A 21,169-nucleotide genomic window follows, 5' to 3' on the forward strand; every position below is an offset into this window, starting at 1 on the left:
TTACAGATGTAGGTGGGAAGATAGTGGACAAGGGAAGGAATAATAGTCAAGATAGGAGGAATCAGTTCATTGGGGCAGGAACAGGCTGAAATGATGGGTCTACCAGGGCAGTCCTGTTTGTGAATCTCGGGAAGGAGGTTGAAGCAGGCTGTTTGGGCTTGGGGGTCTACGAGGTTGAGGTCATGGAGGGAAGATCTCCAGAGGAAATGAGGCCAGTGACGGTCCTGGAAATGATGGTTTGATGTTTGGTGGTGAAGTCATGGTCCAGGGGAGGTAGGAGGAAGTGTCAGAGAGTTGTCGTTCAACCTCTGCTAAGTAAAGGTTGATACGCAGACAACAACAGCACCACCCATGTCAGCAGGTTTGATGACAATGTTTGGGTCGGACCAAAGAGAACGGAGTACTGCAAGTTCAGAGGGAGACAGGTTAAAGTGAGTATGGGGAACAGAGAAATTGAAACAATTGGCAAATGGGATTAGGTAGACAGGTCAGGTGTTTTAATGCATCGGTGCAGACTCGATGGGCCGAAGGGCCTCTTCTGCACTGTATTATTCTGTGATTCTGTGAAACAGCTGATGTCACGCCAACAGTTTTCAATGAAAAGATCAAGAGAGGGTATGAGGCCAGAGGGAGGGAGAATACTGGAGATGAGTAAAAGGATCTGCAGTGCGGCAAAGATTCCTGGCCAAAGAAGTGGGCGTGGAGGCGAAGGCGACAGAAGAAGAGCTCAACGTCGTACCGAGCTCGAAATCCATTTAGGTAAGGACATAAGGGGATGAAGTTGTGACCTTTTCTAAGGATAGATCACTTAGGGTCAGAGAGGGGAAGGTTGGAGGGTATTGTAAATACGGGACAAGGGGTGAGATTGTAAGAAGGGTTGGAGTCAGAGGGAAGCAAAGGGGAAGAAGGATTTGGAGGGGCATTGATGCCTATGAGTTGTTGAAGTTTGTGATTGTTCACACCGAAAAAGAAAAAAAAATGTTAAAGCACCGGACAAGACGAAGGATGAAAAGAAACTGCAGACCAGAACAGCTTCGAGATAGAGTGAAGTTGGTGCTGCTGAAGAGAGAGATTGAGAGTGTACATGTGGCAGTGCATGGCATTGAGTGTGGATCTCAGAATGCGGCGAGGACAGGGGTTCAAGGAACGCTGAATGTCTGGGAGATATTTGAAATTGTGGATAGATCCAAAATTTGAATGGTGGAATTTCAGTTGGAATCCCCGTGGAATCGGAGACAGTTGCTGATGAAGGAGGAGATGTGGTTGTGAAAGCGAATTTTGGTAGATACTTAATCATGAGGGAACTAGGTCCCACAGCAGTGTAGAAGTTGATTTGAGTTTTTAGGGTGAAATTCACTCCTTTTGGAGCATTCCCAAACACCCCTTGCCCCATTTTCCTTTTTCACACAAGAATATCTATAATAGGAAATAAAACTTCTGCGTCAGAGGAACAGCTCTTACTCTCTCAGTGTGATATTTCCATTTCCCATACGACACACCTTTATGACCTCTCCAAGTTAAGGTGCATATCTTAGCATAAATTAGTATTGAATTAGGTGCTATTTTCTGCTGTGGTATTGGTTCCACCAATAACTGAGTTGTGACTGTTTCCAAGCCCATTTCCTCGGGTGAAGGTGCTAAATTGGGGGAAGGCTAATTATAACAATATTAGGCAGGAACTGAAGAATTTAGATTGGGGGCGGCTGTTTGAGGGTAAATCAACATCTGACATGCGGGAGTCTTTCAAACGTCAGCTGATTAGAATCCAGGACCAGCATGTTCCTGTGAGGAAGAAAGACAAGTTTGGCAAGTTTCGGGAAGCTTGGATAACATGGGATATTATGAGACTAGTCAAAAAGAAAAAGGAAGCATTTGTAAGGGCTGGAAAGCTAGGAACAGATGAAGCACTTGAGGAATATAAAGACAGTAGGAAGGAACTTAAGCAAGGAGTTAGGAGGGCTAAAAGGGGTCATGAAAAGTCATTGGCAAACAGGATTAAGGAAAATCCCAAGGCTTTTTATACATATATAAAGAGCAAGAGGGTTACCAGGGAAAGGGTTGGCCCACTCAAGGACAGAGATGGGAATCTATGCATGGAGCCAGAGGAAAAGGGTGAGGTGCTAAATGAGTACTTTGCATCAGTATTCACCAAAGAGAAGGACTTGGTGGATGCTGAGCCTAGGGAAAGGAGTGCAGATAGTCTCAGTCATCTCATTATCAAAAAGGAGGAGGTGTTGGGTGTCTTGCAAAGCATTAAGGTAGATAAGTCCCCAGGGCCTGATGGGATCTACCCTAGAATACGGAGGGAGGCAAGGGAAGAAATTGCTGGGGCCTTGACAGAAATCTTTGCATCCTCATTGGCTACAGGTGAGATCCCAGAGGACTGGAGAATAGCCAATGTTGTTCCTTTGTTTAAGAAGGGTGGCAAGGATAATCCAGGAAATTATAGGCCGGTGAGCCTTACGTCAGTGGTAGGGAAACTATTAGAGAGGATTCTTCGGGGCAGGATTTACTCCCATTTGGAAACAAATTAACTTATTAGCGAGAGACAGCATGGTTTTGTGAAGGGAAGGTCGTGTCTTACTAATTTGATTGAGTTTTTTGAGGAAGTGACGAAGATGATTGATGAGGGAAGGGCGGTGGATGTTGTCTATATGGATTTTAGTAAAGCCTTTGACAAGGTCCCGCATGGCAGACTGGTACAAAAGGTGAAGTCACACGGGATCAGAGGTGAGCTGGCAAGATGGATACAGAACTGGCTCAGTCACAGAAGACAGAGAGTAACAGTGGATGGGTGTTTTTCTGAATGGAGGGATGTGACTAGTGGTGTTCCGCAGGGATCAGTGCTGGGACCTTTGCTGTTTGTAGTATATATAAATGATTTGGAGGAAAATGTAGCTGGTCTGATTAGTAAGTTTGCGGACGACATAAAGGTTGGTGGAGTTGCGGATAATGATGAGGATTGTCAGAGGATACAGCAGGATATAGATCGGTTGGAGACTTGGGCGGAGAAATGGCAGATGGAGTTTAATCCGGACAAATGTGAGGTAATGCATTTTGGAAGGTCTAATGCAGGTGGGAGGTATACAGTAAATGGCAGAACCCTTAGGAGTATTGACAGGCAGAGAGATCTGGGCGTACAGGTCCACAGGTCACTGAAAGTGGCAACGCAGGCGGATAAGGTAGTCAAGAAGACATACGGCATGCTTGCCTTCATCGGTCGGGGCACAGAGTATAAAAATTGGCAAGTCATGTTGCAGCTGTACAGAACCTTAGTTAGGCCACACTTAGAATATTGCGTGCAATTCTGGTCGCCACACTACCAGAAGGACGTGGAGGCTTTGGAGAGGGTACCGAGGAGGTTTACCAGGATGTTGCCTGGTCTGGAGGGCATTAGCTACGAGGAGAGGTTGGAAAAACCCGGATTGTTTTCACTGGAACGACGGAGGTGGAGGGGCGACATGATAGAGGTTTACAAAGTTATGAGTGGCATGGACAGAGTGGGTAGTCAGAAGCTTTTTCCCAGGGTGGAAGAGTCAGTTACTAGGGGACATAGGTTTAAGGTGCGAGGGGCAAAGTTTAGAGGGGATGTGCGAGGCAAGTTTTTTACACAGAGGGTGGTGAGTGCCTGGAACTTGCTGCTAGGGGAGGTGGTGGAAGCAGATACGATAGTGACGTTTAAGAGACATCTTGACAAATATATGAATAGGAAGGGAATAGAGGGATATGGGCCCCGGAAGTGCAGAAGGTGTTAGTTTCGGCAGGCATCAAGATCGGCGCAGGCTTGGAGGGCCGAATGGCCTGTTCCTGTGCTGTACTGTTCTTTGTTCTTTGTTGTTCTTTGTTCCCTTGGAAGCCTTACAACGAATAAACAGAGAAGACTTCCATCCCTCAGTGTGGATCAGATATGAATTTAAAAAACTAATTTTGACACCATTTTGATTTTTTACAGTTTTTTTACTAAATTCTGAGCTGATGTTATCTTTGGGAGAATGACTTACAAGAAATACTGAGTACACAGTATACATAGGCAGAATGATAATATCAGTTGATATAGATTTTGCTCACTTACTTAGGCAAAATCATAAAATCCTTCAAATGGGTACTCCCCAATGAACACTCACTTTTTAAATCAATAGTAAATCAAGAATAGTAAAGATTCATCATAATTTGAAAGGTGAATTTTTTATTGGGCTGCTTTTGTCCAAATCTTGGTGATTGAGAAAGGGTTGCCTGACCACGGTAAGTACAATACACAGAATTTACACGAGGTTTTTTTATTCATTAATGGGATGAATCACTGGCAAGGCCTGAATTTATTGCCCATCACCCATTGAGAAAGTGGTGGTGAGCTACCTTCTTGATATGCTGCAGTCCATGTGGACTGTAGCTCCGCGTAACTTTTTTTGGTACAACTGAGTGGCTTGCTAGCTTATTGATCCACTTCGGAGTCAACCACATTGCTGTGGTTCTGGAGTGACATATCGGCCAGACTGGGTAAGGGCAGCAGGTTTCCTTCCCCAAATTAATGAACCAGTTGTATTTTTATGACAATCCAGTAGTTTCATGGTCACCACAATTACAATTAGCTTTATATTCCAGATTTATTTACATAATTTAAATCTTCCAACTGTCAAGGTGGGATTTGAACTCATGTCTCCAGATTATAAATCCAGGCCTCTGGATTACTTCTCCAGTAACATAACCACTTTGCTACCGTACCCAGACAGTGATCATTGAAGAAGCTCACAAAGTGATAGGTACTGTGGCTGAAGATTTTTTGGTGGGCACAGTGGAATTCACAGGGACAGAAGCTGTTCTATATTGTTGAAAGGAAGGTATTGCAGTTCTGATGTGCATCCATCTTTAACCTGACAAGAACTATGAAATGTTGCTTTCATTTGCACTTTGATTCTCTTTAACAGTTACAGAATTATGCCTTTTAAATTTTGGTCACAATCAATCTGAGCACAGAATCAACCCAACTGGCCTACGTCGGTGTTCATGCTCCCCACAAGTTCCTTCCACCTTACTTCATCTCACTATCAGCACATTGCTTTATTCCTTTCTCTTTCATGTACTTATCTAGCTTCCCCTTAAATTCATCTATGCCAGGGTTATCCAACCTTTTCAGGCGGAGGGCCGCATTATGATGAGCAAATTTCGAAAGATAACGCATTAAAAATTTATCTTACTAATAAAAACTACAACAAATGTGCATTTTTGTGAAGAAGCTTTAAATTAGAAGACTAATTTATTGACTTACTGTCTCGTCACTATATGGAAAACTGATTCAGTGATATACCTGGCATTAATTTTGCTTGCATAAGTTGTCAATCTCTGCCTGCACACTTGATGTAGTAATGCAGAGTATTCTGGATAGATGTCCTTCTTTTAGGAGAGACCTTGATCTCTCTTCCTCCCTCTCCCCGCGCTGTGTGTGTGTGTCTTCTTCTTTTCCCCACCACCACCCCGCACCCCCCGCCAACGCCAAATCCACAAGACTGGGGGACACAAATTGAAAGTTTTGTGCAAAAGATGCAGGGGGAATTTGAGGAAGCACTTTTTTACGCAGCGAGTGGTAATGACTTGGAATCGCTGCCCACAAGGGTGGTGGAAGCAGAGCCAATCAATGGCATCAAGAGGAAGTTGAATGGCCACCTGAGAGAAATAGACTCGCAGGGCTACGGGGATCGAGCCAGGGAGTGGGACTGCCTGCATAGCTCTGTGCAGAGTCAGCATGGGCTCGATGGACAGAATGGCCTCCTTCTGTGCCATAAGTAAATGACTCTTTAAACTCTCTCTCTCTTTCTGTCTCCCTCTTCCCCATCTCTGTCTCCTTCTCCCCCCTCTCTCTGTCTTCCTCTCCACCCACCTTCTCTCTGTATCTCTCCCCCCCTTCGCCCCCATATTTCCAGTGTTCCCCACTCCCCACTCAGTGTTCCCCGCTCTCTCTGTCCCCACTCTGTCTCTCTGCCCCCTCCCTCTCTCTCTGTTTCTCTGCTCCTCCTCTCTCTTTCTCTCTGTTCCCCCCTCTCCCTCTCTTACACAGTTGCAGAGAATGGACGCTCAGCACATTGTTGGTCAGTTCTTTTTAAAAACATTGCACTGTCAATTTCAAGTTGACAGCTGCTAACATTGGGAACAGCCAACTTCCAACAGACTAGGGGTTTTCTGGCAGGCTTTTAAAAAAAAAAGTGAGAACCCGCCAGAAAACAGAGTCTGTTGGAAAACTGCTGTTCCTGATGTCAGCGGCTGTCAACTTGAAACTGACAGTGCGATGTTTTTAAAAAGGCCACACTGTAAAAAGCCAAAGGGAAATTTCTCATCTCCTGTCACGCTGAGGATGAGGAATGGCCCTGGGAACAGTTTACACCCGCGGGCCGGATGGCAACGTTTGGCGGGTTGGATCCTGGCCCACCAGCCGTATGTTAGACAACCCTGATCTACACTATTCACCAAAGCAAGTTCCATGTTCTAACCACTCTGGGTAAATAACTTTCTCCAGAATTCCTTACTGGATTTATTGGTGACTAATTTACATTTATGACCACTAGTTTTGGTTTCCCCCACAAGTGGAATCATCTCCCCTACATCAACCCCATCAGGTAGGAACTGGGAAGGGGAAATGCCAAGTGGGGTGGTGGTGATCAGGAGGTTAACATAGCCTGAAAAACAAAAGGAGGCCAAAGGCAATCTCCCTCCTTCATGAGCTACGTGTGAAATTTAAAGTAAAACATATAGAATTTAAAAATAGATGTACTGTGGGGGCAGATTTTCTCTGTGCTTTGCGAAACAACTGTTTATAAACATTGTGTTGTGATTTAATTACATATAATACACAGAGGAAATATTCTCCCATGTACAGTTAGCCTGTTTACTTCAGCGACAGGACATTATGAATATTTTACAGATCAACAAGACTGTAATTTTCTATTTGCACCAGGAGGCAAAAAATCTTTCAACATAATGGACCCAAAAGTACTCAGTAGGATGCCAGAAGATAAAAACAAAGCATTTATCTGAAAATTCACTCCCTCTACAACTTCAGTGGAGGCATTAATCTATTTAAGATAAATAACATTCCCATAAGGCAGACATTCAGATACGAGAGGTCGTCTGCGAAAATTCCATGTGTGATTTCAGTAACCAACCTTCTTAAAATGTGCACTTTTTTAATTTGAGTAACCACAGGCTTTGCTGTGTGTATTTTGGTAAAAATGCAAGATTCCCACAATTTATTTCAAGTTATTTCCAGTCCAACAAGAGGGGAGGCACTGCTGGACCTGGTTCTTGGGAATGAGGTGGGCCAAGATGGATCAGATATCAATCGGAAAACATTTAGGGGATAGTGATCATTGTGTCATAAGGTTTAGGTTGGTTCAGGAAAAGGACAAAGAACATTCCAGAGTAAGAATAATTAACTGGGGGAAAGCCAACTTCAATGGGGTAAGAATGAATCTGGTCTGAATAAATTGGAAGCAAATGTTGGCAGGAAGAACAGTAGCTGAACAATGGGCTACTTTCAAAGAACAGATAGTTTGAGCACAGTCAAAGGTATATTCCCTCGAAGGGGAAAGGTAGGGCAAACAAATCCAGACTCCCTTGCTGACAAAAGAAGATGAAGCTGAAGAAGAAAAAGTGTGCTTATGACAGAATACAATGGAGAACCAAGTAGAGGCTGGATATAGAAGCTTCAGAGGGGAAGTGAAAAAGCAAATAAGAGAAGTGAAGACAGAGTATGAAAAGAGAGTGGCAGCTAACATAAAAGGGAATCCCAAAGTCTTCTATAGGCATACGAATAGTAAAAGGTTGGTTAAAGGTGGAGTAGGGCCGATTAGGGACCAAAACTGGGATTTACGCATGGAGGCAGGGGAATAGCTGAGCTATTACATGAATACTTTGTATCTGTCTTGACCAAGGAGATGCTCCCTTGACCATAGTGAAAGAGGATGTAATTAATACACTAGATGGATTTAAAATTGATAAGGAAGTGGTATTAGATAGGCTGTCTGTACTTAAAGTTGATAAAGCACCAGGGCCGGATGAGATGCATCCAAGGATACTGGGGGAAGTGAGTGGAAATTGCGGAGGCATTGGCCATAATTTTTCCAGTCTTCCCTAGTCTCAGGGTGGTGCTAGAGGACTGGAGAACTGCAAATGTTACACCTTTGCTCAAAAAAGGATGTAAAGTTAAGCCCAGCAACTGCAGGCCAGTCAGTTTAACTTCAGTGGTGGGGAAACTTCTATAAATAATACTTCTGGACCAAACTGATACCCACTTAGACAAATGCAGGTTAATTAAGGAAAGCCAGCATGGATTTGTTAAGGGAAAATCATGTTTAACTAACTTGCTGGAGTTTTTTGAAGAGCTAACAGAGAGGGTTGATGACGGCAACGCTTTTGATGTGGTGCCGCACAACAGACTTGTGAGCAAAGTTATAGCTCATGGAATAAAAGGGACAGTAGCAACATGGATACAAAATTGGCTGAGTGACAGAAAACAGAGAGTAGTGGTTTATGAATGTTTTTCAGACTGGAGGAAGGTGTGTAGTGGAGTTCCCCAGGGGTTAGTGTTGGGACCCTTGCTTTTCCTGAGATATATTAATGACCTAGACCTTGTTGTACAGGACACAATTTCAAAATTTGCGGATGATACAAAACTTGGCACAATTGTGAACTGTGAGGTGGATAGTGTAGAACTTCAAAAGGAGACAAGTTGGTAGAAAGGGCAGACAAGTGGCAGAGGAAGTTCAACGTGGAGAAATGTGAAATTATACATTTTGGTAAGAAGAACATGGAGAGACAATATAATATAAAGGGTACAACTCTAAAGTGGGTGCAGGAGCAGAGAGACCTGGATATATATCTGTATAAGTTATTGAAGGTAGCAGGACAGGTTGAGAGCATGGTTAATAAAGCATACAGTATCCTGGGATTTATTAATAGGGGCATCGGGTTCAAGAGCAAGGCGGTTATGCTGAACTTGTATAAGACACAAAAACAAGAAATGCTGGAATCACTCAGCAGGTCTGGCAGCATCTGTGGAAATAGAAGCAGAGTTAACGTTTCGGGTCAGTGACCCTTCTTCGGAACTGACAAATATTAGAAAAGTCACAGATTATAAGCAAGTGAGGTGGGGGTGGGACAAGAGATAACAAAGGAGAAGGTGCAGATTGGACCAGGCCACATAGCTGACCAAAAGGTCACGGAGCGAAGGCAAACAATATGTTAATGGTGTGTTGAAAGACAAAGCATTAGTACAGATTAGGTGTAAATACACTGAATATTGAACAGCAGCAAGTGCAAACCTGAAAAAAAACCGGAAAAAAACAGTGGGCAAGCAAACTGAACAAACTAAGATGAAATGAAATAAATGCAAAAAAAGATTGTAAAAAATGTAAAAAAGAATGTAAAAAAAAAAGGAAGAAAAAATAACTAAAAATGAAAGTAAAATGGGGGGCTGTCATGCTCTGAAATTATTGAACTCAATGTTCAGTCCGGCAGGCTGTAGTGTGCCTAATCGGTAGATGAGATGCTGTTCCTCGAGCTTGCGTTGATGTTCACTGGAACACTGCAGCATATAAGACACTAGTTTGGCCTCAGGAGAAGTTTGCATCCAGCTCCAGGCGCCGCACTTTAGAAAAGATGTGAAGGCATTGGAGAGAGTATTGAAGAGATTCACGAGCCTGGTTCCAGGGATGAGGAACTTCAGTTATGAAGACAGATTGGAGAAGTTGGGACAGTGTTCCTTGGAGAAGGCTGAGAGGAGATTTGACAGAAGTATTCAAAATTGTGAGGTGTCTGGACAGAGTGGATAGGGAAAAACTGTTCCCACTCATGAAAGGATTGAGAATGAGAGGGCACAGATTTAAAGTGATTAGCAAAAGAAGCAAAAGTGACATGAGGAAAAACTTCTGTATGCAGTGAGTGGTTAGGATCTGGAATGTACTGCCTGAGAGGGTGGTGGAGGCAGGGTCAATTGAGGCCTTCAAGTGGGAATTAGACTGTTATCTGAAAAGGAAGAATGTGCAGGGTTATGGGGAGAAGGCAGGAGAATGGTACTACGTGAATTGCTCAGAGAGCCGGTATGGACACGATAGGCTGAATGGCCTCCTTCTGCGCTCTAACAATTCTGTGATTCTTAACAAAATGTCTATTCTTTTATCTGAGTAGGTCATAGAGTCATTTGTGGCATAAAAGGAGGCCATTAGGCCCATCGAGTCCATGCCGGCTCTCCATGAGTCCCATTGCCCTTCTTCATCCCCATAGCCTGCAAGTTTATTTCCTTCAAATGCCCATTCAATTTCCTTTTGAAATCATTGATTGTCTTGCTTCCACCTCCCTCCTGGGCAGCGAGTTCCACGCATTATCACTCACTGCATAAAAAAGTTCTTCCTCACATTCCCCCTGCATCTCTTGCTCAAAACCTTGAATCTGTGTCCCCTAGTCCTTGTTCCATCAGTTAATGGGAACAGATTTTCCTTGTATAATTTATCTAGGCTGTTATAATTTTGTACACCTCTATCAAATCTCCCCTCAATTTCCTTTGCTCTGGGGAGAACAATTCCAGTTTTTCTAATGTAACTTTGTAACTCAAATTCCCTATTCCTGGAACCATTCTGGCAAATCTCCTTTGCACCCTCTCAAGGATCCTCACATCCTTCCTAAAGTGCGGCAACCAGAACTGGACGCAATACTCTAGTTGGGGCCAAACCAAAGCTTTGTAAAGGTTCAGCATAACTTCCCTGCTTTTGTACTCTATGCCTCCATTTATGAAGCCCAAGATCCCATATGCTTTGCTAACCACCCTCTCAATATGTCCTGCTACCTTCAAAGATCGATATACATGCACCCCTAGGTCCCTCTGTTAATGCACACTCTTAAGAACTGTGCCATTAAGTCTATATATAGCCACACCCTATCCCTTCTGCCAAAATGCATCACCTCACACTTCTATGTATTAAATTCCATCTGCCACTTGTCTGCCCATTCTGCTAGCCTATCGATATCCTATCAGGCAGTTTGTATCATCCTCACTGTTTGCCACTCCTCCAAGTTTGCTATCATTGGCAAATTTTGAAATTCTACCCTGTATTCCAAGATCGACATTGAAAATAATTTAATCTTCTCATTTAAATAGCAAAAAAATAATAAAAGTTAAAAATATTTTTAATTGTGGATGGAGCGGCATCCAATGGAAAGCAAAACCCATCAGCAATTTAACATTAGAGGTCAAAGGGAAAAAACTAATGTGGCTGAAAATAAACTGTTCCCCATTGCCTCCACTATGCTCACCACACTCCCTCCCCCTGCCGTCACATTGAAACTTGTGGACTGTCCCAGAAGAAGTGGGTTCCGGAGACGACCACCGGGACTGCAATTTTCAAATTGTGTCCATACCTGGTCCCAACACTGCTGGCATTTGAAAATACAGCCCGTTAAATCTGTTTCTCTCTCCACAGATGCTGCATTTTCTGTTTTTATTTCAGATTTCTATTCTGTGTTTAATTTAAGCCAGTATGGCAGTGAGGCCCCTCGGTGTTGCTGGGCTAAAGTGAAATAAATCAGCAGGAGCTTCCAATCCTGAGTGTTATCCTGTCCATTCTTCCCACCCTGCCAACTCCTGGAAAGTGTATCTGCCTAGATGCTGGGAAGGATAGGATTGGACTTGGCTGTGATGCTTCCCAAGGTCAATACTGCAGACGGTTACTGCTTAGGCGCAGACATTAGGATGGCCTCACCAGTGAGCGTCTGAAGGGCTATGAGCTCCCATGAGTCACCAGCAGTAGACTAACATGAGTCATCGCCTTAGGAGAGGAGAAAAATTGGAAAACACTGGTGATTAAAGTAAACACGTGTATAATAAAGAAAATCACATGGCGTGACAGATGGAATGCTGAGTACAGAGCACTTGAGGCTCATCAGTAACCGTCTCTTCATTGTGGTGAAATAAACACTATATCCTTGTTGTCACTGTGATGTACCTTCTATTTAATTATTAGGTCCTTCAACAGGACTTTTGGGTTTTGATCAGAATTTTGCTCAGATATGGATTTTAATCAGGTATTGCATGGCCAAGAGTTAGATGTATGATTCTCCTATCTTACTAAGCTGCAACCAAGCTCTATCATAAAAGGGAACATCAGGTGCTACCCCATGGCAAGAGAGAGGGAGTCATATCTGAATTAACTCAGACTCATCTCCAGTTCAGAGATGCTCAGATAGAATCCTGGGAGCAAGTCACATACCACAGTCTCTCAACTATGGTTGGTGCATGGTCAATTAGATGGTGAGCAGATTCAAGGTCCCTCTCAGAAGAGAAAGTAGGTATGAAGAATCAAAGAGCAAAACAGTCTAACCATTATATCCTGGGAACATTACAAAGCACCACACACTAATCTACAAACAACTGATCTCTCAATTGAACAACTGTGTGTGGACAAGAGTCATAGAGTCATACAGCACAGAAACAGGCCCTTCAGCCCATCGTGTCTGTGCCGGCCATCAAGCACCTACTTATTCTAATCCCATTTACCAGCACTTGGCCCGTAGCCTTGTATGCTATGGCGTTTCAAGTGCTCATCTAAATACTTATTAAATATTGTGATGGTTCCTGCCTCTACCACCTCTTCAGGCAGTGCGTTCCAGTTTCCAACCACCCTCTGGGTGAAATTTCTTTTCCTCAAATCCCCTCTAAACCTCCTGCCCCTTACCTTAAATCTATGCCCCCTGGTTATTGACCCCTCTGCCAAGGGAAAATATTTCTTCCTATCTAATCTATCAATGCCCCTCATAATTTTGTATACCTCAATCAGATCCCCCCTCAGCCTTCTCTGCTCTAAGGAAAACAACCCTAGCCTTGTCAGTCTCCCTTCAAAACTGAAACACTCCAGCCCAGGCAACTTGGTGCTATGGAAAGGTGGGGATGGGTGGGTGGTGGGACTAAGACAGAAGATATTAGCTAATGAATAGGAATTGGGAGAAGGGCTAATAGAGTTCACCAAAATGCTTGGTTTGAGAGACAGGTTTTGACAAAGTTTTTAAGATGAGCTAGTATGTTGTAAAGCAGAGGAGATTAAGAACCAAATTCATAAATCCAGGGCTGTGATGGCTGAAGGTACTGCAATCAACATTGGAGTGGAAGGAGAAGGGTACATCTGATAACCCTGAGTCAGAAGAAGAACAGAAGTCAACTGAGATGTATGGCTGGAAGAGGTAAGATGAATTGAGGATTTGTAAACGAAGGTGAGAATTTTGAAATCAATGTGCTAGGGGAGAAGAAATCAGAGTAGGACAGTGAGGACAAGAGTGATATATGGGTGAGACTTAATAGAAAAGGATGTGGTTGTCAGAGTTAGAGTTTGTAGTAGGATGGAATTTGAAACGAATGGAGAAGTCAATTTTGAAGGTGACAAAGCCATGGATTAAGGGTTTCAAAGGTGGTGGAGGTAAGATGAAGTCAGCTCAGGCAATATTTCGGAGACTGGAATAGGCTATCTTGATGTGTGGTTTGAAGTTTATTCAGATTCAAGCAGACTACTGAGGTTGTACAGCATCTTCAGTCACAGAGGGAGCTGGAACCTTAGCCTAAGATTCAAAGTTTCTGGTGTAAACCAAATAGGACAACTAGTGTTTGTAACTGGAGGAAGTTCTGGTTCATTCACAATCTCATACACCAAAAAGTAACAGTTGTAGATTAGAAAGTAAACGCATAGAGATAAAGGTGGGTATTGTCAGTATAAATATCAAAGCTGACCCTGTGCTTACACATACGGTCAAATATATGAACATATGAAATTGATGGGTAAGAAAAGACCAGCTAGTCTGTCAAACATGCCCCATTTTCATGCTAACATTATTACCAGCGACTGTATAAGCATGGAAGAAGAAGCCATTGCAGATGCCCTGGTAAGGTGGGACATGCATGAGTGAAACTATGAAAGTGTACTACCATGGAGGTGGACCCTTGAGTGGAAGGACTACAGAAAGATAGAGTGGTCTACCACAAAGACTGCAGAAAGGTTTTGAAGAAGGATGATAAAGGATAAGTCAGCACAGTTGCAGTCAAATAGGACATTATTTGTGGCTTTGACCAAGGTAGTCTTGGTGCTGTGTCAGGCTGAAGAGATGTGAACAGCAAATGACGAGAGAGATGAACTCAAGGCATTCAAACAGACGTCCTCAATGTTTAAGTGAATATAATAATGTGTATGCTGCACACTTTAACAGAAACCCACATCCAATTCCACTTTACTAAAAATTCAGTAAAGGCTCCCAAAGTATTTAAGAAAAAAAATTATGAATTCATGATGTCCAATTCTCTAATGTCAGAAAATTCTTACCTGTAGTATCATTTCTTCAAAAGTTTGCTCAGTTACAAAATGATAATCACATCCATCCTCTTCTCCAAAGTAAGGACTTCTGTTTGTGTGACAGATACTGGAAAAAGAGTTAAAATATAAGCCTCTATAAATAATTGTGCTAATACAGGACCCTGATGTGGATCTGCCTCATCGGAGAGGCAGCTCTGAAGGTACTTGATACCAGCTGGATCTGTGTAACAGATGTAAAAATAAAAGGAAATAGCTTGTTTAAAACACCAGATCTCCTTACAAATTCTAACAGAAATAAACAGACTGCACTCAGATTGTTTTCTTCTAATAGAACCATCAATTTAATTTGTATTTTGGTAATTTTCATACTCATCAAATTGCTGGGTATTCAAGACTTTTTTGTTGCTTTTTGCAGCCAATGCTGGTATCAGACAGTCAGGTCAGGTACAATACAATGCAGAGAAACAAATGTTCTGATTGCTATGTGTAGTCACATTGTAAATGTGTTTGAAAATAATATGCTTACAATTTTGTGAAATCATTATCTATGGGTACAGCAGTAATAATTCTAAAGAATAATGCAAATTGTTTTTCATTATTAGAGTGCTACATCCAAAATAGTGGGGAAATTGAGGTCTCTTAATCATTTGGTATTTAAGCTTTGACTTAAAATTGGGATTAGCCTGAGTTAGTGCATAGAAGTGATCATTCTAACACTTTGGCTAGCATGTATTTAGTGAAACCAAATTTAATTTGACTTTCTTCTTCCTAGAAAAGAACAAACACAAAGCAGAACATATCTACAATATTGCTACACATAACTGAAGAATTAGTCCCGCAATATACCAAAACTTCAATTTTGGAGATGTGCCCTTAATCCAACATTCCATTTTCTGTACCAATCACCCTCACAGCTTGTTGCCAATTAGTGCTGTATTATAGAAACATAGAAAATAGGAGCAGGAGTAGGCCATTCAGCCCTTCGAGCCTGCTCCGCCATTCATTATGATCATGGTTCATCATCCAACTCAGTAACCTGTTCCCGCTTTCGCCCCATACCCTGTGATCCCTTTAGACCCAAGAGCTATAACCTAACTCCTTCTTGAAAACATACAATGTTTTGGCCTCAACTGCTTTCTGTGGTAGCGAATTCCACAGGCTTGCCACTCTCTGGGTGAAGAAATTTCTCCTCATCTCAGTCCTGAAAGGTTTACCCCGTATCCTTAGACTATGACCGCTGGTTCTGGACTCCCCCACCATCGGGAACATCCTTCCTGCATCTACCCTGTCAAGTCCTGTTAGAATTTTATAGGTTTCTATGAGATCCACCCTCACTCTTCTGAACTCCAGCGAATATAATCCTAACTGACTCAATTTCTCCTCATACGTCAGTCCCGCCATCCCAGGAATCAGTCTGGTAAACCTTCGCTGCACTCCCTCTATAGCAAGAACATCCTTCCTCAGATAAGGAGACCAAAACTCCACACAATATTCCAGGTGTGGCCTCACCAAGGCCCTGTATAATTGCAGCAAGACATCCCAGCTCCTGTACTCGAATCCTCTCGCTATGAAGGCCAACATACCATTTACCTTTTTTACCACTTGTTGGACCTGCATGCTTACCTTCAGCGACTGGTGTACAAGAACACCCAGGTCTCGCTGCATGTTCCCCTCTCTCAGTTTATAACCGTTCAGATAATAATCTGCCTTCTTGTTTTTGCTACCAAAGTGGATAACCTCACATTTATCCACATTATACTGCATCTGCCATGCATTAGCCCACTCACTTAATTTGTCCAAATCACCCTGAAGCCTCTCTCCTTCCCCCTCACAATTCACCCTTCCACCCAGTTTTGTGTCATCTGCAAATTTGGAGATATTACATTTAGTTCCCTCATCTAAATCCTTAATGTATATTGTGAATAGCTGGGGTTCTAGCACCGATCCCTGCGGTACCCCACTAGTCACTGCCTGCCATTCAGAAAAAGACCCATTTAACCCTACTCTTTGTTTCCTGTCTGCCAACTAATTTTCTATCCATCGCAATACACTACCCCCAATCCCATGCACTTTAATTTTACACGCTAATCTCTTATGTGGGACTTTGTCGAAAGCCTTCTGAAAGTCCAAATAAACCACATCCACTGGCTCCCCCTCTTCAACTCTACTAGTTACATCCTCAAAGAATTCTAGGCAGAATATGTGCAATTTTGTGCTGTTATTCCATTCCCAAATGGACCTGGCTTGAGATTTGGCTCAAATTCATTAAGAGAGTTTCATTACATCAACCTGGGCTAGTTTTGAATCCAAGTGTCAAAGATGGCACAGTGGTGCAGTGGTTAGCACTGCAGCCTCACAGCTCCAGGGACCCGGGTTCGATGCTGGGTACTGCCTGTGTGGAGTTTGCAAGTTCTCCCTGTGTCTGTGTGGGTTTTCGCTGGGTGCTCCGGTTTCCTCCCACAGCTAAAGACTTGCAGGTGATAAGTAAATTGGCTGTTGTAAATTACCCCTAGTGTAGGTAGGTGATAGGGAATATGGGATTACTGTAGGGTTAGTATAAATGGGTGGTTGTTGGTCGGCACAGACTCGGTGGGCCGAAGGGCCTGTTTCAGTGCTGTATCTCTAAATAAAAATAAAATAAAAATGACAGAAGAGTGCTCTAACCCACTGAACCACTTGTTTCCTTCAACTTTTCTCAACAGCAATATTTTTAAAAACCTTACTATGCGGTCTGGCCATGAAAGATGCTGAAACCGAAAGGAAACAGATGTCCTCACACAAATTGGTTCTTTGGTTAAACCGACATAAAAAGAACAAAGCTATTAGTGTCAGATGTGCGCAGCAGCTGTGCCACTGGTAATGTGCAACACTTGATTCCATAACTACAGGCAACAAGCAGTGCTTCAAAAGATGCCATTCCAAATTGAAAATAATTTAACAGAAAGAACTTAAATTTACACAAGCAAAATGTGGGTCACATGGTGATTGTAAAACTTTATTTTCAAATACTTTTCTTTAAAAAAAATATATAGTTATAAATATATCCAAAGCTTTAAGTGCCTTGACACATGACACATTGATGAAAAATGTCAAAGTGACCACTGTAATTTTTTTTATTTTATAAATTTACCAAGAACAACCACACTGACAAAACATTTGGTAAATACGATTGTTATGAATGCTGGACTTTGTAGTATGATTATGTTTTAAAAACTGTGATTTTTTAATGCAGTGTAAAATGGAGTTGGAGGAGAAATGTGACCTCACACCAAGTCTGCCCAGAAACAAGTCAGGGGTCTTGGTTACCATGCAAACAAGGAACCCAGATCAAAGACCCTTTTGAAAGCAGAGCACAAGGTTGTAATATCTGACAGACAATGGGTTTTTCTCTCCCAGAATCTCAGATCATTAACAGGGAGCCAGGCGCTATAAAATGCAAATTGAAGTTGCAATTGCTAACACCTGGAAACAAAGAAAGGCTCAGGTGGTTTTGCTGTGGCCAGAGGTATGGACTCTGAGAAATTGCTGTAAGGAAGAAAGGAAGACACAAAGAAACCAGCAGGAGCTGCACAGCCTCAGAACAGAGAGAGAGACAGAAAACAACTGCTCTCAGAACAATGTTACAGCGAAAGGCTGCTAAGACTTGATCCCAATTTGAAAATTAAGCTTTGCGGAGGGGAAAAGACCAACAGGGTCACCAGAGATTGCCTTACCAATGGAAGACCAGTCGAATGTGCTCGGAAGAAGTAAGCGAATGAGCGAAGAGGACATTGGTGTTTGAGAAGGACTGGGATTTCCAATCCATTGCAACTGGGAGGAGTTTGGGACTTTTAGCAGCAAAGATACCAATTTGATGAGAACACTGTGTAACATATAAATGTGGTGTGGGGTTTTAGAGAGTGTTTATGGGAAATACCTTTTTCTGTAATTTAGTGTATTAGCTACCTACTAAGTACTGTATAGTTAATGTTGTTCTTTAGTGCAGCTTCAGTAAAAGTCTTAAAACATGAAATCTTGTTGTGTAATTCTTTAATCTGCCTGGGGAGTTTATATCTCGTGTTTTAAAATTAACGGTCGCAAGTGAGGTTGTATCAAATTGGGGAATTGGGTCTGGGATACGAATTCAGAGGCTATAAAATGGGTACACTGGAATTTGCTAAAATTTAAATGGACAAGATTTCACAATTACTTTTGCCGTGGCCATAAAGAAAAGTCAGCATGTCTATTTTTAATGCTCAAGCCTTTGCGGAGAGAGAAGATTTGACTCTCCATAACTTAACACAATTAACAATGGATGCATTAAAGACTGTAGCAGAGCAAGTGGATTAAATCAGGTTCCTGAAGGTTATAGGATTTTTATGTTCAAAGGTAAAATGTCCCCATAACCGTCTGGTGAGGCAGGCAAATCAATTATTTTGCTTAGGGATACAGGGACAACCCAGTCATTAATGGTAGCAAGGGGTGCATTGAGGAAGGTTATTTACCCATTCCATTGTATAAGGCTAAATTACAAGGTGACGAAATAAACATTCGTGTAAGAGTGGGAGTCGATTTGTTGCTCGGAAATGTCTTAGCTAAGGATAAGGTATTGACTTCTCCAGTAGTTTTGGAAAAGCCAGTTAAAGTTGTTGAAACTGAAGTTTTGCAGGGAGAATTTCCCAGAATATTCCCAGATTATGTAGTGACGAGATCCCAGGCTCATAGGATTAAGCAAAATGAGAAAGAGTCAGTGGTTATAAAGGACAAGTCGGATGTCTGCCTGACTGAAACATTTTTCAGGAATTCGGGTAGCGAGGCTGAATTGTTTAACAGATCGTCTTTGATTGAGGCACAACAGGCAGACCGTGATTGCAAGAAATATCTCAGACAGCGTGTTCTGAGATGGTGGCTGAGAAAATCCCTGAATGCTATGATGTTAAGAATAACATTCTAATTAGAAAGTGGAAACCGCCCCAGCGGCCCGCTGATGATGACTGGGCTATAGTTCATCAGGTTGTTGTTCCTCCAGGGTACTGCAGTGAAATTTTGAGAATTTCCCATGAGACTCCAATTGCAGGTGATTTGGGTACTTGGAAGATACAGACCAGGGTAATGAAGCATTTTACTGGCCAAAGCTGCACAGGGATGTGATCGACTTCTGTAAGACATATCACACATGTCAGATGGTTGGGAAACCACAGCCTTCAATTAAGCCAGTCCCATTAATACCAATACCTGCTTTTGATGAACCATTTAGTAGGGTTCTTGTGGATTGTGTCAGACCCTTACCCACAACTAAGTCAGGTCACAATTTCTCCTAACCATCACGGATTTGTCCACTTGATTTCCACAGGCAATACCCTCGAAAAAGATCACAGCGAAAGTATGATTGAGGGGTCGATTCAGTTTTTCACTCGATATGGATTGCCAAAGGAAATTCAGATGGACCAGGGGTCAAATTTCATGTCGATATTTCAAGAGGTCATGTGTAATTTGGGAGTGAGACAACTCAAATTGTCTGTTTATCACCCACAGTCACAAGGTGCTTTGGAAAGATATCACCAAACCCTAAAGGGTATGATGACTGGGATAAGGGGATATCATTTTTATTATTCGCCATCAGGGACACACCAAATGAGTCTACGGGTTTCAGTCCATTTGAATTGATCTATGGGCAGGAGGTTACAGATCCCCTTAAACTCATTAAGGAGAGATTTTCAGCACAGGAAGAGGAAACTACCCTCTTAGATTATGTGTCAGAGTTTTGAGAGAGACTCTCAAGAGCTTGTGAGATGGCCAGAGAATATCTCAAGGTTTCTCACCAATTGTTGAACACCCAAGCAGATAGAACAGCTAAGGCATGTAAATTTCAACCTGGAGACAAGGTGCTAGTTTTGTTGCCTACCTAGGTTCAGTGGACCTTACATCATTAAGAGACAATTCAGTGATGTGAACTAAATGTCCCCAGACAGATGGAAAAGTCAAAGGGTGTGTAATATGAATATGTTGAAAAGATACTATGACTGTGAAGATTGTCAGCCAGTAAATGTATGGCAAATGATAGACGATGAGGATAAGGATAGTATGACTTTTAATGAACTGGATGGAGAGGCATAGACCAAGAATTCTCAAATTGAACCCTCTGTAGTGAAACTGGCAAACACAGAAGTGTTAGAAAGTTTAGATACAGTTCTACACTACCTTTCTGAACAACAAAGAAAAGTCATAACTGGGCTGTTAAAAGGGTTTAAAGCAGTATGTGCAGATAAGCCAGGTCGAACTCCTCTGGCTAATCATGTAGGTTGATGTAGGGACAACTAAATCCATTAAACAGAACCCTTATCGTTTCAATCTGGATAAATTGGCTCAGGTCAGAGAAGAGGTTCAATTTGTGCTAAACAATGATATAATGAACCCAGTCAAAGTAGTTGGAGTTCTTCGGTTGTGCTGGTACCAAAACCAGACGGTTGCAAAAGATTCTGTATTGATTATTGGAGAGTCAATGCTGTAACTAAAACAGACAATCCTACGACATGAGGACTGTATTGACAGAGTGCGGAATTCAGCCTTTGTTAGCAAGATTGATATGCTCAAAGGATATTGGTAAGTCCCCTTGACTGACCAAGCTGAAGAAATATCTGCCTTCATGACCCCAAATAGCCTATTTCAGTGTAAGGTCATCCTGTTTGGTATGAAAAATGCACTAGCCACATCTCAGTGGTTGACTAATCAGGTAATTGCTGGACTAAGCATGTGTGTTGTGCATATTGATGACCTATTGGTATACAGTGACACTTGGGAAAATCATGCTGTGTTGAACACTTAAAGGCTCTGTTCAACAAGTTACAGAAAGC

At 42.3% G+C, this 21,169-nt stretch overlaps 1 protein-coding gene across 1 annotated transcript in view; it reads right to left on the reverse strand.

The window, feature by feature from the left end:
- lrguk (leucine-rich repeats and guanylate kinase domain containing) overlaps positions 1-21,169 on the reverse strand; it is a 152,717-nt gene that overhangs the window by 52,172 nt on the left and 79,376 nt on the right. The window contains exon 12 of the mRNA XM_068059449.1: positions 14,346-14,442. Within this exon, the coding sequence (XP_067915550.1) occupies positions 14,346-14,442 (97 nt within the window). The remainder of the gene's footprint in view (positions 1-14,345; positions 14,443-21,169) is intronic.

Source organism: Heterodontus francisci, chromosome 27 (genome assembly GCF_036365525.1).
Source record: "Heterodontus francisci isolate sHetFra1 chromosome 27, sHetFra1.hap1, whole genome shotgun sequence".
Classification (NCBI taxonomy): domain Eukaryota; kingdom Metazoa; phylum Chordata; class Chondrichthyes; order Heterodontiformes; family Heterodontidae; genus Heterodontus; species Heterodontus francisci.